Genomic DNA, 18,946 nt, shown 5'->3' on the forward strand with positions numbered 1-18,946 from the left:
GATATTTTAGATAAATTAAATGAATAAATATTAGTTTATTAATACTTTAAATTGATTTTTAAATGACATTTTATTATTTTATTATTATTTTATTTAATATATATATGTAAGGAAAGAAAGAGGAAGATGATCACCTTTCTCATGCAACTAACGTGAGAAGAAGAAAAAGAAAAAAAGAAGTTTTCCTTTCCTTATAATTTGGTCCTTCCACTAAAAATTCACCATTTTCACCTAGAAATCAAAAGAATTTCTATAGCCATCAAGAGAGAAAGATAACAAGGAGACTATGGGGAGCTAGAATATCAAGTTGAATTCAAGAAATAGAAGCTGGAGTTGAGACAAAAATCAAGTTAAAGGTTGAAATCAATAAGAAAAGGTAAGAACATCAAGATTTCAATATATTTTTAAGTTTGATATTATTAAAAAGCATGGAATTGATGTTAATGTAGAGTTTTCTTATATATGGACCTATGTTCTTGACATGTTAGTGAAGAGAAAATAAGAGAAAGTGATGAGAAATAGTGTAGAGAAAGAAAATAAGGGTGTTATAAACATGGTAAATAAACATCTTGCACTAAAATAATTTTGGACAGCAACAGTAGGCTAAATTTGAAAAATCACCATAAATTGTCAAAATCAAATTAGAGAATTAAAAAAATATGAAATTAAAACTTATTGAGTCTAGTTTCTTATAGAAGAAACGGTGTAAGAAATGAAATTGTGAATTATGAGTTATAATAAATTTTGTGAGACAAGGTCAGAATGATTTCGGGTTCCCCTATTCTGATTTAGAAAATCATAAAAAATTGGAGAAAAATAATTAAGGGCTTAAATTTATATTTTTAAAATCCTTAATGAGTCTATTTTCAATATAAATAAGCGGGAACATCATCCGAATATCGTACGAGGAGATAATTAATTCTTAGCGAAAAAGGGTCAGAACTGTCAGACAACAGAATAGGGGTAACTTTAAAGAATAAACTGTACTTATTGGCTAAACAAAAATTCTAAAAATTTTATGGTAAGAAGATATGTGAGACTAGTTTCAGGGAATATTAACGGATCTTAATTTGGAGTTCTGTATCTTAAGGTAAAAATAATTTAGTGACTATGACACGAATAGATAACTTTGAATATATATATATAAGTAAATAGTGAAATTATAGATAATGTTACTTATAAGCATGTTATATACATTAAGGATGTGGAATGGAGAGGAGGAGGAGGAAAATATATATATGAATATTAATTTGCATGTTTTAGACTCAGAGACTAAATTGAATAAAAGAAAAATTGTAGGGGCAATTTTGTAAAAGCTCAAGCTGTTGTATGTTACCCGGATGAAATATAGCAGCTACAAATGTACCATAAGTTGTCCGGATGAAGTACTTTTTTTTAACAAGCGACCTGTATATGATTTGACAGAAAACTTTAAAAAAAATCAAAAAATGACCAAATTGAAGGAAATGAATTGTTTTATTAATTAAATTAATAAATTGAATGAAATTATTAATTTGGATCAAGATTGGGTGAAAATTCGAGAAAATGAAAAATTTTCCAAAATGCCCCTGAATCTTGATATCTCTGCAATTTAGCCAGGTAAATTCGTGTAACTTGAATTATATTCTTAAATGCTTGAAACGTATGTTATTGATGTGAATATGATTTAAATATTCTTGGTATGAAAATTGATGAAACATTGACATATTTGATAAAAGGGGAAGAAATCCGGGTTGAATGAAAGGAAAATTCGATGGATCTGTAAAAAAGGAATTGACGGTAAAAAGGATCTAGCCCGGACGGGTGATCCTATCCTAATATAGCCCTCCTGAAGAATATGTGTAAAATGGATTTAGCCCGGACGGGTAATCTAAATTAGGGTCTGAATTTAGCATGGACTGGTAATTCAGATCCAAGTTTATTAGAGTAATTGTCGTTGCAGGAGATTTAGCCTAGACTGGTAATTCCGACAATACTCTATGAGTTTATTTACAGGGGATTTTGCCTGGACTGGTAATCCCGCTGTAAGGATGAGGTTCGCGGGAGTATACTTTCCGAAATGAAATGTGTAAGACCATGGTTGAAAAATACCATGGCAACATGATATGAAATGTGTAAGACCATGGTTGAAAGATACCATGACAACATGACATGAAATGAATAAGACCATGGTTGAAAGATACCATGGCAACATTACAGAAAATGAGTAAGACCATAGTTGAAAGACACTATGGCATCATGTCGAAGATAAATAAGATCGTGGATGAGAGATGCCGAGACATCTGTTGAACAACTAATATTCAGGTAATATGTAGCAGATGACGAATGGTTATATGAATTGGTTATACAAAATGGTTGTGTGAAATGTTTACAAGAATTGGTCATATGGAAATATATGTCCAAAATAGTTGTATGAAATAATTAAGAAGATAGATAAATGAAATAAGTATAGGTACATGGAATTTAATTTATGTTAAGTTTAACATGAACAATTACCAAAATAAATATACATAAGATATATAGAAATGATGGTGCATGAAATATTGATATAACGAAATAAATGATATATTGTTATGAAGAAACGATAAGAGAATAATATGTTTCGTGACATATACATATATGATTATCTTTGATATGTTGATACAAGGAAATTATGTAAATTGAGACTATTATTAAACTCAAGTGTGTATGTCGAGAAAATAGGTATATCAATGTTGAAATTATATGAAATATGTACAAGTATACTAACAATGTTGTTGTTTGATACTTAGATAAGTGCCAAGCTATTGATTGAACGGTAATATGTTTATTTATATGATGTATTGAATCAATAAGTATTCAATTGAAATTTTTATTAAATGATATGTAAATCCTGATAATGCCCCGAAACTCTGTTCCGGCAATAGATACAGGATAGGGGTGTTACACGACATCTTAATAACATCCACATCTCCATGTCTATTATAGAGGAGGGATAAGAAAGACCACCTACTGGTTCATATTTTTTCGTTAAACCCTTCTGAATTACTCTCCATTCTCTAACCATCCTTTACGGTTGAGCCCTAGTATTTTTTGTACCTTTTCTAGCCATTGTTTACAACAATTGCATTGAAAATGTTAAGAATAGGGATGAATAATGCTGATACGACATAAAGAAACTTGAATGAAGTGAATTAAATTGAGAAACACAAGGAGAATCAAGGAAAAAAGCCCAAAAACCAAAGATATTGTAACACCCCTACCCGTATCTGATGCGTCGTTGAGAGCACCAAAAACATCCTATTCCCTGTAAAATAGTAAAAATAATAGTAAAGGGGAAGTAGGGTCGAATCCTCAGGGATCGGATTGTACGAATGCTCGTTCTTGAAATCCTGGACAATTTCTTGGCCAAGAAAACTTGCGTTCCTAAAAAATAAAAAATAAAATTAAAAATCTGGAAAAATAAAAATAGAATTTAAAGTGAATTGAATTTTCGAAATTAAATAAATTGCAGAAATTGAAATGAGGAAAAATAAATAAAGTTGGGAAAAGAGAAAGTTTCTTATGTGGCGAGATTCTAGCCTCCGTTTATCGATCCGCCTTGGGTTCAATCCTTGGTTTTTAAGTAACCCTTCTCAACTCAAGTAAGCCAGTTATAGTGGAAGAGGACGCCTACGACCACCAGCTCCAAAGATTAGACTTACGATTTTTAGGGAACCTGACTCTAGCCAGTAATTTATGCTAGATCAACGCTTCTCAATGGCGAATCCCATGCCATTTTGTCTCTTTGGCTCGCCAACCTTTGACGCAGTAAGTTAACGAACCGACTGTGCAATCCTTCCAAAACATACAAAGCGGCCGCCTTTGCATATGCTGAAAAGCTTATTTCTTAAGGACCATGGACGGAAGCGTCAGCCCGTAGTGCGGAGAAACGATGAATACTTGGCGAGAAGGCTAAATACGGATTCTAGGCCTCAAGAACCCTTTTTGGGGAATATTGACAACCTTCGGCTGGATGGGTTTTAGTGGCTCATGATAATGGTGGAAAAGAAAATAAATATAAAAATGAAAAAGGAAATTTTATTGAAAGAAAATATGAAGAAACAAAAGCCTAGACTTTCAGGGGGAGAGTGTTTACAGAAAAAGATGAACACCTCCAAATAGAGCCACTTCACCCCCTATTTATAGTGCTAGGGAGATAGTCTAATTTAACTTAAATTCTAAAAAGATAAATAAAGATAATTAAAATTAAATCCTAAAATTAAATAATATTAATAATTATATTAATACTAATTATCCTAATATAAATAAAATGGAGTCTTATAAAATAAAATCTCTTCTTTTTGCGTTTTTAGTCCTTGTGTCTTCCATGCTCGCACTTTTGTCCCTTAATTTTGCTTTTGCCTCCAAATCAGTCCCTAATCGATAAAAAGACATAAATAGCTCAAATTAGTAGGATCAAGCCCAGAATAAACACATGATTAATACATAAAAATACGTTATTCTAGAGCATTATCAGTATCCGTCGCCGGAATAGAGTACGAGGCATTATCGAGGAGTACGAAACACTTACAGATAATTTAAATATATTTTCATAACAACTTGTCTCGGTTTCATACTGTTTCATATTTAAGCTTTACTTACCAAAGTATTTGAAATATCATCTTTATGCAAATAGCACAAATAAGGTACATAATTCCATAATTATAAATGAACACATTTGTCAAACATATTCCATATTCATACATCGTTGCTCAGTGCCACGATTCACAACTCAGTATGGTTTTCCTTATTGAAATACCATACCTATATTTCACAACTCGGTATGGGAAATGCCATATCTACATTCTTGACTCAGTATATATAATACCATACCTACGTTTCACAACTCGGTATGGATGATACCATACCTACATTTCACAACTCGGTATGGTTAATACCATACCTACATTTCACAACTCGGTATGGATGATACCATACCTACGTTTCACACTTTTACATGGATCAACCATTGTCTTTTCCGTCAATTCATCTTGTCACTGAACTGAAGTGTTCAATTTGATCATTTATTCAATTTTCATGCTTTTACATTATAAACGATTTTATCATCAATGCATATGAAATAACACATCATGAAATTCATAAAATTAACAAATGGTCACTAAAATTTAGTTATACAAACTCACAAGTTTGATTTTTGTATTATAACGATAATTATAATTTCATAATAAATATTCCAAATAAAACATTATATCATTTCTAATTCAATATTTATTGATTATAATCGGGCATGTGATTAATTTATACACAAGTCATTCACATATATATATTATTTTTTATTTTTCCTCCTCCTCCTCTCCATCCACATTCTTGATATAAATAACACACTTGTTGTAACGACCCGAATTTTACCGTTACCGAAAAAGTGTATTTTCGGGTCTTCGTTTCTGAAAAATGGATTCGTAAAGTAAAATGAGTAGTTAATTAGAGTTTAATTAAATGAATTTAATTTAATTAAGAGTAATTAAGTAAAAGGACCAAATTCAATAAGGGGTAAAAGTTGAATTATAGATTAAAAGAAAATAAAAAGGACTAAAAGGGAAATTATACAAAAAGTATAAATTGAGGCGGTTTATCGTGAAGAAATTCTAAGATTTTTTTTATATTTAGTATATTATTATATTATTATATAATAAAGATACTTTATGTTTTAATTATATTATATTATATTATATTATATTATATTATATTATATTATATATATAAACTAAAGAATCAAATGAAAGGAAATAGAAAAAGAATGGAACGAAACAGAGAGCAGGGGAGAAAAAGAAAGAAAGAAGGGGAGAAAAGGGAAAATTGAAGGTTTGAAGCTTTAAGCTTTAATAGGTAAGTCAATCAAGCCCTTTTTACTTAATTTTGATGTTTTAGAAGTTTTAGAACAAAGTTTTGATGAAATTAAGTTGATATTTTGATAGTTATTAGATTTCTAGATATTGTCCATGTTAAATAAAATGATGAATTAAGGGCTAAATTGATAGAAATTCAAGTTAAAAATGATACAAGGATTGAATTGTAAAGTGATTCATAAGTTTTATGCTTTAAGGACTAAATTGAAAGAATTTCGAAATTATGGTTTTATGATGAAAAATAGATAATTATGTCTAAGTTTGGTTAAAAATTGAGTAGAAATAAAGTACGAATTAAGATAGAAAAGTAAGTGAATTTAGTTAGGATTAAATTGAAATTAAAGTAAATCAACATTTTGTACTAAGACTATTTTGGACAGCAGCAGTAGTCTAAGTTTGAAAAATCACCAAAAATTGTAGAAATTGAATTAGAGGATGAATAAAATATGGAATTAAAGATTGTTGAGTCTAGTTTCTTATAGAAGAAACGATGTAGCAATTGAATTGTAAATTATGATATATAATGAATTTTGTGAGACAAGGTCAGAATGAATTCGGGTTCCCCTGTTCTGACTTTGGAAAATCACCAAAAATTGAAGAAAAATAATTAGAGGCTTAAATTTATATGTTTAGAATCCCTAATCAATCTATTTATAGGAGAAATCAACGGGAATGTTATCCGAGTTCTGTACTGTGAGATAATTAATTTTTAGTGAAGAAGGGACGAAACTGTTAGACAGCAGAATAGGGGTGAATTTAATGAATAAACTGTACTTAATGGCTAAACCAAAAATTCTGAAAATTTTATTGTAAGAAGATTTGTGAGTCTAGTTTCAGGAAAAATTAGCGGATCTTAATTTAGAATTCTGTAACTCAAGATATGAATTAGCAATGTATTAATGATTATGAATTGTATTAATTTTGTAGTCAATGTGGTACCGGAAATCTCGGCTAAGAAAGGACAAGACAAAGTCAACGGGAGTTAGCTCGAAAATTACGGTTTGTATTTCTATAATCCAAACTTAGTTATTATTTGTTATATTTATATACATATGGCAATTGTTAGTGTTAGAATTATGATGTTTTACAATTGGAATGGATTGATTTTGGTATGCGATGAATTTATTGAATTTATATTGATTGAAATTATTTTGATTGAATTTATATTGATTGAATTATATAATATACATGATTTATGTAGAAATTTGAATATTGGATGAATGTTATATTGAAAAATATATTGATTGAAAATATGAGGAAATTGATATGAATATATGAGATTATGATATTTGAATATTTGATATTGAAAAGTGAATTGAATTGTATTGAATTATGAATTAATGTGAATAATTGAAATATATTGTTGAATTGAATGAAATTGTATGAATTGTGAAAATGGGTGAATATATGTGATTATCAGAATGGTATATTGATGAAAGAATTATTAAATTGAGAAAGTGAATGAAATACCCTACTAACTAGTCGGGCTGAGTCGGATATAATTGGCATGCCATAGGATCTGGAAGTGTACGGGATTTGCCGGCTTTATCGATCAGGCACTTTATGTGTCGTATTTCAGGCACCTCGTGTGTCGTTTTAGGCACTTTATGTGTCGTATACTGATCAGGTACTATGTACCGTTTTAGGCACAATGTGTCGTACTGGTGTGTTTGGGTTGGAATCCGTGTATCCGTCAAAGTCTGGGTTTGTTAATAGGGGTAAATAAGTGAAAGATAAATCGAATAAATTTGATTGATCAAGCTATTGAAATGAAACGAGAAATTGAATTGAGAATTGAAAATTTAGATATGAAATTGAAAATACGAACCAAAGGTTCATGAAATGATTGGAGTTCGAATTGATGATATATGATGCCACTTGATGAATTGAAATGTGATTGGAGATATATGAATCGTATGTATATACTGAAAGCTATCAGGGATAGTAAGTTGATATGATATAAATGAAATTGACTGTTATTGAAATGAATTAAAATGGAATATGATTGATAAGTGTATAGTTGAATATAGTTTAATGATATTGAATTGTGAGTAAATTAAGGAAAGCTATACCGAGTAGTAAGTGAAAGAATGGAGTAAATAATAATGGATTTAGTTAAGAATTGAACAATTATGTTATTGTGTTTATTATATGATTTGTATAAAATTTATATGGTAAGTAGTTGAAATTTATCTATGAATAAATAATTGAATAATTTTAATTGTTATTATGATCTTAAGTATTTGTTATATTATTAATTGTTCGGATTATAGAAATACCACTGAGTATGCCATACTCAGCGTACGGTTTGTTTCCGTGCGCAAGTTAAGTAAAGATAGTACGTTGAATTAGCATCCCAAGACGATCCCGAATTCATTAAGGTAAAGTATGTTGAGTATTGATAATAGCATGTACCCAGGATGTTTAATGAGAGTCATTTAGGTTGTAGAAGTATTGATGAAATGAGTAAATTACGGTTGGCAACGGTATGTAGTATGAATTTTGAAATTTACTAAAAATTCGTAGTGATTCTAAATTAGTCCCGAATTGAATTTACTGTTCATATTGGACCGCAAGGGCCTATTAAAGGGACAACATCTTAAAACTAGGATGTGTGTGAATATTTATTTTAATTAATGACCGGAATTGGACTGTACTGACTGGTAATGTCTCATAATCCTGTTCCGGTGACGGTATAGGGTTAGGGGACGTTACACTTGTAAGTAAGCTTATCCATAATTTTCACTAATTACTTATGTGAAAATTCAAGCTATCCACCCGTGTCATAGTCACTAAATTATTTATATATGGAGCTACGAAACTCCAAATTAATATTTGCTAATTTTTCCTGAAACTAGACTCACAAATATTCTTACTATAAAATTTTCAGAATTTTTAGTTTAACCAATAAGTACAATTTATTCTTTAAAGTCACCAATGTTCTGCTGTCTGATAGTTTCGACCCTTCTTCATTAAAAATTAATTATCTACTCTTACAGGATTCTAATGATGTTCCCATTTATTTCTATTGAAAATAGACTCATTCAGGATTCTATACATATAAATTTAAGCCTCTAATTATTTTTCTTCAATTTTTTATGATTTTTCAAAGTCAGAATAGGGGAACCCGAATTCATTTTGACCTTATCTCACAAAATTCATTATATCTCATGATTTACAAATTCATTACTTACACCGTTTCTTCTATGAGAAACTAGACTCAATAAGCTTTAATTTAATATTTTTTTCATTTTCTAATTCGATTTATAAAATTTATGGTGATTTTTAAAAGTTAGTCTACTGCTGCTGTCTAAAATTGTTTTAGTGCAAGCTGTTTATTACCATTTTTCCCCTAAGCTTTTAATAAATAACAATTTCGTCCCTACTCAATTAGCCTCTCAGTTGAGCTGATTTTTCTCAATCAACACTTTATTCTATCACTTTAAACTACTTTACAACCTTTGGAAATCATAATTTCAGCACTAGACTTTAATTCCAAACATTTTCACAATTAGGTCATAAAATCAATTTCCATAAATTTTACTTGATAAAATTATCATATATCTAAATTAAAACTTCAATTCTATGTTTATTCATCATATTATTCCAGAACTCATCCATAACAACTTTAAAAATTAACCATGAAATCAAAAACTAATTAAATAGTAAGTTGGACCTAATTGTAAAAGTCCAAAAACATAGAAATTTCTAGAAGAAAGCAAGAATTAAACTTACATGTAGCTGGAGAATGAAAACCAGCTTGAACCCTCTTTCATGGCTGTTTTTCAGCTGATGAAAATAAAGAAAAATGAAGAGAATTCTAGATATTCCAATTTGGTCCCATTTTTATTTAGCTAATTTTGACAATTTTCCAATTTTGCCCTTATTTCACCCCTTTTCCTGATTTTTCTAAGCTATTGCCGCCCAAAATATCTCTTTTGGGCTTATTTGCACTTTAGGTCCTTTCTTATTTGACAATTGAGCTATTTAATCTTTTTTGCAACTTTTACACCTTTTTCAATTTAGTCCTTTTTATTTAATTAACCACCCAAACGTCAAAATTTTGTGACGAAATTTTAATACTACCTCACTAACACTCCATAAATATTTCTAAAAATATTTATGGCTCGATTTATGAAGTTGAGGTCTCGATACCTCATTCTCAACCCAATTTACCTAATTAATTCTTTTAAATCACTTGCTTCACTAATTCAAAAACACTCCTATATTCACACTTGCCTCGTAGATATTAATTTATTAAATTTTTGACTCATTCGTCGAATTCAGTGATCTCAAATCACTGTTCTGATACCACTGAAAATTAGGCTGTTACAGATATTGCCGATGAAAATAATTATACAAAAGCGAGATTGTAGAAAGAAACTTTAAGAATTTCAAGCAGCAAAATTGTGTTTCAAACAAAGAGACAAAGTATATATAGTGACTCCTTCAGAATTGCCTTATTTCACTTCATAACTTTGCGGCCAATAATAACTCAACATTTATCGTCCCCAACCAGTTGTTGATCATTGTTTCAATCCCCCAAACATAGTCAGTTCTAATTAGCATTGATGAGGAGTATTCAATAAGTCTTATGGTGATCCTTCAGCTTCAAATGATGTACTATCCATATTTACTATGTTGGCATACCTCTGGTTATTCCACACTATTGTACAACTTTTGGACAATAATGTCTCAAAGCAAGCCACTTTATAACCTATTTTTCGACTAAAAAGGGGACAATTGTTACACTTACCACCCGAGCTTAACATGTGGCAAATCTAGAAAACCTTATGTGGGCAATAGAAAGGAACCTACACCTCTCCATTCACCCAGATTGTCCTCGGATAATCCACCATCCTAGACTAATGCAGACCATTCACTAAACACGAGAAACACCTCCCTACTTGCGTAGTTGCCTACTCATCATGGTTTAGCAATCCATTTTTCAGTGAGAACTCTGTCAATGTGAACCATTTGTGCTTAACAACTTCGTACTACCTAAATGATTAATAGAATAGGATCCATGATAGACACCCTTCACGTACTCCATGATGGAAACCTCCTTTATAATGACTTTCTAGGTTGCACTAGCAAAAAAAGAGGGCTTTTCCTATAAATACCATTCCAAATGATGAGAAAGGGGGTTTTAGAACCCTTCAGCAACCCTTAAGCATTTATCTTCCTCAACCTTCTCCTCAGTTTTCTTCTTATTCTCTTATCTTTTTCGGCTCTCCACCTCTTAAGGTGAATTGGCCTCTTCAGCACCACCACCCCCTTCTCCTTGTTGTACATTGTATCAACAATACCTAAGGTTAAATTAGATTGGGTTAAATCACTTTTTGGGGCTTGAACTTGACAATTTTTCCCACATTGGGAATTGAATTTTTTGTGTCCAAGTTAGGTCTTGAACTTGGCAATTGTTTCCATACTGTAGCCTTTTTTTTGGGGGGGTTCAATTTATGCCTTAAACTTGGCAATTATTCCTACAACGGGTCTTAAACTTTTTTTTTTGTTAAAGTTAGTCCTTAAAAGCCTTAAAGTTCAGGCCTTAATGTGGGAACAATTGCCTAGTTAAGGCTCAAATTGGGAACAATTGCCAAGTTTAAGGACTAACTTTAAAAAAAAAGTTGAAGCCCCAATGTAACACCCGTAACCCACATTTGTCGCTAAAATGGGGTTACAGGATGTTGCCGGAGTTTATAGAATAACTACACATAATTCCACTATTTGCTCATATTCCAGTCAAGCTATCTTCTCGAGTCATAGTCACTAAATTATTTATATCTTGAGCTAAAGGACTCCAAATTAAGTTTCACTAATTTTCCCTGAAACTAGACTCAAATATATTCTTACCATAAAATTTTCAGAATTTTTAGTTTAGCCAATAAGTACAGTTTATTCTTCAAAGTCACCCCTGTTTCGCTGTCAGACAGTTCTGACCCCTCTTCACTAAAGATTAATTATTTTCTTATACGAAATTTGGATAATGTTCTCGTTTGTTTCTTTTGAAAATATACTAATTAAGGATTTTAAGCATATAAATTTAAGCCCCTAATTATTTTTCTTCAATTTATTATGATTTCCCAAAGTTAGTACATGGGAACTCGAAATCATTTTGGCTTTGTCTGACAAAAATTCAAATATCTCATAATATGAAATTATTTTGATTACACCATTTCTTTTATGTAAAACTAGACTCAATAGGCTTTAATTTCATATTTTATTCAACCTCTAAGTCGATTTCCAAAATTTTTGGTGATTTTTAAAAGTTGGACTACTACTGCTGTCTAAAACTATTTTAATGAAAAATGTTGATAACTAAGTTTATAACACATTCACTTCCTTTCAATTAAACCCTATACATGTCATATAAACCTTAAGTTGCATAATAAAATTTACAGAAATAATCTGGATAGTGTGCCCTAATGTGTTGATCCGATCCACCGATTTCACGTCAATCTACAAAGAACATTTAACATACAAGAGTAAGCTTATAAAAGCTTAGTAAGCTCATAGGCATAAAAAAATAAATCCTACCGAACATTGCACATAATCATATAACATTTAATTTCACTAAATCTTCCTGTAAATCACAAAATTATTAATAAACTCATTTGATTGATTTCAATGTCACTATTCACCAATTCTTGATCTTTTGGGCCCATTTCTCATTTACTTTCATAGTCAAATTAGGGAACGATTACGGAATTAAGTACTTCGTTATCACAATGCCATAGTAAAACTATGGTCTTGCACATAGTCACATATTACACACCGAAGCCATAGCCCAGCCATGGTCTTACACGGATCACATATCACACTGATGCCATAACCCAGATATGGTTTTATACAGTAGCACATATCACACCGATGCCATATCCCAGATATGGTCTTATGCGGAAGCACATAATTACATCTCTCCGATGTCATAGCCCAGTTATGGTCTTATACGGAAATCACATGATCACATCACACCGATGCCATAGTCCAGCTATGGTCTTATACGAAATCACATGATCAGATCACACCGATGCCATAGCCCAGCTATGGTCTTATACGGATCACATATCACATGTTGCCATGGTCCAACCTTGGTTTTTTCCATCAATTGGTCTTAGCCAATGAATGAAAGTACTCAAATCCGTTGTTTCACTTAATTTGTACTTTTATTCAAATATCATTTTACAACTATCAAATAATATACTATATCATTCATGAAATTTTCATATCAAAAAATTAAATTTAGCCATATGAACTTTCCTGGGCAAATTCGCAAAAGTCATACAAGTTCAGGGACTAATCGGCTATTTTCTCTTTTCCACGATTCACTTCGGGTTCTTGATCTATGATTGTAAAATCATTCATTTATTAGCATTCATTTAAATTTTACTCTACTTCACAGTTTATACCCTTTAATTCTCAAAATTACACTTTTGCACCAAATTTTACAATTTTACGATTTAGTCCCTACTCAATTAACCCAAAAATTGAGCTAATTTTTCTCAATTAACATTTTATTTATTCATTCTAAGCTACTACAAAACCTTTGGAAAATAGAATTTCAGCATCAAAACCTTAATTCACAATTTTTCACAATTAGGTCCTAAAATCAATTTCTATCAAAATTACTTAATAAAATCATCATATAATAAAATAAGAACTTCAATTCCATAATAATTCACCATAATCATACAACACTTATTCATGGTAACTTTTAAAGTCACCCATAAAATAAAAAACTAATGAATTAGATAGTTGGACCTAATTGTAAAAGTCATAAAAACATAAAAATTACTAAGGAAAAGTAAAAATTGAACTCATATATGTCAAAATATGAAAAACCAGCAACTTCTAGACCTCTCGTGGCATTTTTACTGAAGAAAAATGATGATATCTCTAGATTTTTCAATTCTGTCTTTATTTTATATGTTTAATTTGTAAAATTTCCAATTTTGCCCTTGTTTCTTCTTTTCTTTTTGCTGATTTTCTTGCCCAAACCGTCCAGCTCATATAATTTTGCACTATTTTCAAGTTAGTCCTTTTTATTAATTGACTAGCCAAACGTTAAAATTTTCTAACGAAAATTTAATACTAACTTAATAACACTCCATAAATATTTATAAAAATATTTATGACTCGGTTTATGATTCTGAGGTCTCGATACCTCATTTTCAACCCGATTTACTTAATTAATTCTTTTAAATCACAAAATTCACTAAAAAAATACTTCTATAGTCACACTTGACTCATAGGTATTAATTTATTAAATTTTTAACTCTCTCGTCGGATTTAGTGATATCGAATCATTGTTTCCTACACCATTGAAAATTAGGCTGTTACACCCAATGTAGGAATAGTTGTCTTGTAATACCTTGAAAATTTTTACAGTAAGATATTATCCTTGATATAGTAAAATAAGGAAATAAAGTGACAAAAAGGGAAATTTTGAGTTATGTCAATATTGAGAAGTTTATTATGATATATTAATTCAAGAAAGGACTAAATTGTAAAAGTGAGAAAATTTTTGTTGCACAAGAGTAAATACTCAAAATTTAAGGGGTAAAGTGTAAATATAAAAAATTTGAAGGACCAATAGTGTAAATATTTTAAGAGTGGAATGATCTAGAAACTAAAGAAAAGAGATGAATTAGGACCAAATTGAATAGGTGAAGAACTATGAGGGACTAAATTGCAATTTATCCAAATTAAATGATGACTCAAGGATGGAATTTTAAAAGATAATAAAGGGCAAAATGGTCAATTGAAAGAGAGAGAAATCTAGAAAGTAATGATGATGTTGATGATATTTTATGATTATTTAATTAGATATATATTATTTTAATGAGATATTTTATTATTTTTTTATTATTTTATTATTAATTATTTAGTATAAAAGGAAGGAAAGATGAAGAATTTTCATCATCTTTCCATGCATGCAACCAACATTAGAAGAGAAGGAAAAGAAAGAAATTTCTTTTCTTTACAATTTGGTCCTTCCACCAAAAATTCACCATTTTCATCTAGAAATCAAAAGAATTTCCATAGCTACTAAGAGAGAAAAATGTTAAGGAGACCATGGGGAGTTAGAATATCAAGTTGGATTCAAGAAATAGAAGCTGGAGGAGAGAGAAAATCAAGTTAAAGATTAGTATCAATAGAACAAGGTAAGTATATCAAGATTTCAATATGTTTTTAAGTTTGTTATTATTGAGAAAGCATGGAAATAATGTTATAGTAGAGTTTTCTTACATAAGGTCCTATGTTCTTGATATGTTAGTGAAGAGAAAATAAGAGAAAGTGATGAGAAATGGTGTAGAAAAAGAAAATAAGGGTGTTATTACATGGTAATTAATATCTTGTACTAAAACAGTTTTGGACAACAGCAGTAGTCTAACTTTGAAAAATCATCAAAAACTTTAGAAATCTAATTATAGGATGAAAAAAATATGAAATTAAATCTTATTAAGTATAGTTTCTCATATAAGAAATTATGTAAGCAATGAAATTTTAAATCATGAGATATGATGAATTTTGTGAGACAAGGTCAGAATGATTTCGGGTTCCCCTGTTCCGACTTTGTAAAATCATAAAAAATTGGATAAAAATAATTATTGGCTTAAATTTATATTTTTAGAATCCTAAATGAGTCTATTTTCAAAATAAACAAATGAGAACATCATTTGAATTCTGTACGAGGAGATAATTAATTTTTAGTGAAGAAGGGCCTGAACTGTCAGACAACAGAATATGGGTAATTTTAAAGAATAAACTGTACTTATTGGCTAAACAAAAATTTTTGAAAATTTTATGGTAAGAATATATATTTGTCTAGTTTCAGGAAAAATTATTGGATCTTAATTTTGAGTTCTATAGCTCCAGATATAAATAATTTAGTGACTATGACGCAGATAGACAACTTGAATATTCATAAAAGTAAATAATAAAAATTATGGATAATGTTACTGACAAGTGTGTTATCTACAATAAGGATGTGGAATGGAGAGGAGGAGGAGGAAAAATATGTATGAATATTCATCTAGCATGGCTAATTTGTATATTTTAGGCTCAGGGACTAAATTGAATAAAAGTAAAAATTTATGGGCAATTTTGTAAAAAATGTCAAAATGACCAAATTGCATGAAATGGATTATTTTATTATTTAAATTACAAAATTGAATGAAATTATTAATTTAGTTTTAGGGATTAAATTGAAAAGTGTTGAAATTATGGAAAATTCTGATATTTTATAGAATTCATGGACTGTTATCAATACATATGAGAATAATAGATGGAAATAAGGATTAAATTGCAAGAATTTTATTTTCCTGACCTTAAGGATGAAATCGTCATTAATTAAAAGTTTAGGGGCAAAATGGTATTTTTGCCTAGAGCATTAATTAAATGCATTAGAATATGAAATGAATGAAAATGATGATCAAATTTATTTATAAAGATCCGAACGACTCAAATATGAGACTTGATATATACATAAAATATATGGAAATTATGGAGCATGAAATATTGATATAATGAAATTAATGATATATGCTTATGAAGAAACGGTAAGAGCATGATATGTTTCATGACATGTACATATATGATTATCTTTGATATGCTGATACCAGGAAATTATGTAAGTTGGGACTATTATTAAACTCAAGTGCGATATATCGAGAAAATAGATATATCAATGTTGAATTTATATGAGATATGTGCAAGTATACTAACAATGTTGTTGTCTGATGCTTATATAAGTGTCAAACTGTTTATTGAATGGTAATATATTTATTTATATGATGCATTGAATCGGTAAGTATTTAAAAAAAATTTTAAGTGATCTGCAAATGGTAGTAATGCTTCGAAACCCTGTTCTGGCAGTGGATACAGGTTAGGGGTGTTACATGTCTAGTTTAAGCCAAAATGTGGAAAAAGTTGCCAAATTTAGACCTCAAGAATGATTTAACCCAATTAGATTTATCAATAGAGTGTTACATTTTCTTTATTTGAGAAATATTTTATAAATTTCCTATTAAGTATTGATTTGGAAGAAAGTGATTAGCAAAGAAAAGGAAAAGAAAGAGAGAGTAAGAGATTTGAAACAAACATGTAAAGCAATGAAAGAATGAATTCAATTGATTTTGATTGCCATGCAATGGTGAAAATTTGAACCCTGAAAAAAAATTACCCCGTACACAAGACCCTCCCTACGTCTCATTACACTTAAAATTTGCTTGCGTTTAAAGATTTCCCTTGAAGGTTTAATGAGTATTCCAGTACTAGCTTTATGCTTCTATTTCTTCTTCTGCTGCTTCGGCTTTAGGTTGTGATTCATCTTCTTTTGGTTTTGATTCGGAATCTGATTCAGCTTCAGACCTTACTTCAGGTGAAGGTGCAGCTGAACTTTTCTTTGAAGTAGATGTCTCTGTAAGATGAGCATAGGTGCCTTTCTCTTTGAAGAGTTGTGAAAAGTGATGCTTACAGTAAAGGAATCCTTCCAATGCAGCATATGTTGATGGTGTGAGCACACAACCTCCATGTGAACACCTAAAGCATGATTTATGGTAGTTTTCTCCTTCAATAGTCACCTTCTCTAAGGGGTATGCAGTTTTCTTACAGGCACCACATTTGTCTTGTGTACCAGAGAAGAATGATGCAAATTTGCTAGGAGCCTTTCCCTGCAAAAATAATCAATATGTAAATTCGAATCTCAATATCCATAACCTTATTTTCGAAAAGCAATAAAGTACCGTTCCATTCGAATTTTCAGAGGAGGGTTTTGCATTCTTATTTTGGTAAGTGCCAGTTTCCTTGAAAAGTTGCTCAAAGTGTGGCTTGCAATACAGGACACTATCCATTGAGCAATAGTTTCCCATCTGTTTATAAAAAGAAATGTGACTATCTAATTTTAATTCATGAAAAAAAAAAGAGGTAGAGATTAAAAGAATAAATATACCACCAACACACCATGGCAATGACTACATTTGAAGCAAGTCTTATGATAAGAAATGCCATCAGCTGTTAATAAATCAATAACATGAACAGTCTTATCACAAGCCTTGCATTTCTCTGTTGTTCCACTGAAAGTCATTTTCCTCTTAAATTATATGTGCAATGGAAAAAAAAAGTTGTTGCAAAAATGAGGAAAAGGGATTAAAAAGTAAAAACCTATAGAGGAAATGCTTCAATGGAAAACAACAGGATATGTGTTTTTGGCTTGGTTAAGTAAGGTTTATAAAGGCAGATTAAAGGGGTAAATTTTGTAAAGCAAAAAAAAAATGATGGAGGATATGGATTTACGGTTATTAAGGATACGAAATCAAAGCTCCATCCCTATAATTCATTTTTGGATTTATGATTACTTAAGAATAGGGAGTTCTATCTTTCATGGAAGAACGGAGATTAACAAGGTTTTGCTTCACCTAGTGTCTCCCGTTTATATTTTTTTATAGGTTAATATCTTTTTTCCTTTGCAATATATATATTTTTATAGAAAAAAATGATGGTAGAATCAGTAACCATTAATTAATAGTAACAATAGTTTATAATTCCTAAATCTGGTAATTATTCTTAGGGATTATATATATATATATTTATTTAAGTTAGATCTTATACTTGGTAATTATTCCTACATTAGGGTCTGAATTAGGTACTTTTTTTGTTCAATTTAGGCCTTGGACTTGATAATTATTCCCACATTAGGGTTTGAACTTTTTTATCCAAATTAGTCCCTGAACTTGACAATTATTCTAATACCTGGACTTGATAATTATTCCCACATTAGGGCTTGAACTTTTTTTATCCAAATTAGTCCCTAAACTTGACAATTATTCTCATATTGAGGCTTGAACTTGACAATTATTCTCACACTAGGGCCAACTTTAGGATTTTTAAGCGCTAACTTGGACAAAAAAATAATTCAAGCTCTAATGTGGGAACAATAGCCTAATTCAAGACTTAACTTCTTTAAAAAAATTCGAGCGCCAAGAACAACTGTAAGAATGAAAGAAAATTTTAAACCCCAATATAAAAATAATTGTCAAATTCAAGCTAAAAAA

General features: G+C 30.2%; 1 protein-coding gene across 2 annotated transcripts; it reads right to left on the reverse strand.

Annotated features, from left to right (window-relative positions):
* Positions 1-16,998: 16,998 nt before the first annotated feature.
* LOC107926954 (LIM domain-containing protein WLIM2b-like) lies at positions 16,999-18,075 on the reverse strand. 2 transcript variants are annotated; one of them, XM_041074261.1, is made up of 3 exons: positions 17,856-18,075; positions 17,639-17,764; positions 16,999-17,566 (listed from the first exon to the last, which is right to left on the reverse strand). In XM_041074261.1, exons 1-3 carry the CDS (start codon positions 17,901-17,903, stop codon positions 17,174-17,176), a joined length of 567 nt encoding a protein of 188 aa, XP_040930195.1. In that variant the 5' UTR covers positions 17,904-18,075; the 3' UTR covers positions 16,999-17,173.
* Positions 18,076-18,946: the final 871 nt, after the last annotated feature.

This window comes from Gossypium hirsutum, chromosome A08 (assembly GCF_007990345.1).
Source record: "Gossypium hirsutum isolate 1008001.06 chromosome A08, Gossypium_hirsutum_v2.1, whole genome shotgun sequence".
NCBI lineage: Eukaryota > Viridiplantae > Streptophyta > Magnoliopsida > Malvales > Malvaceae > Gossypium > Gossypium hirsutum.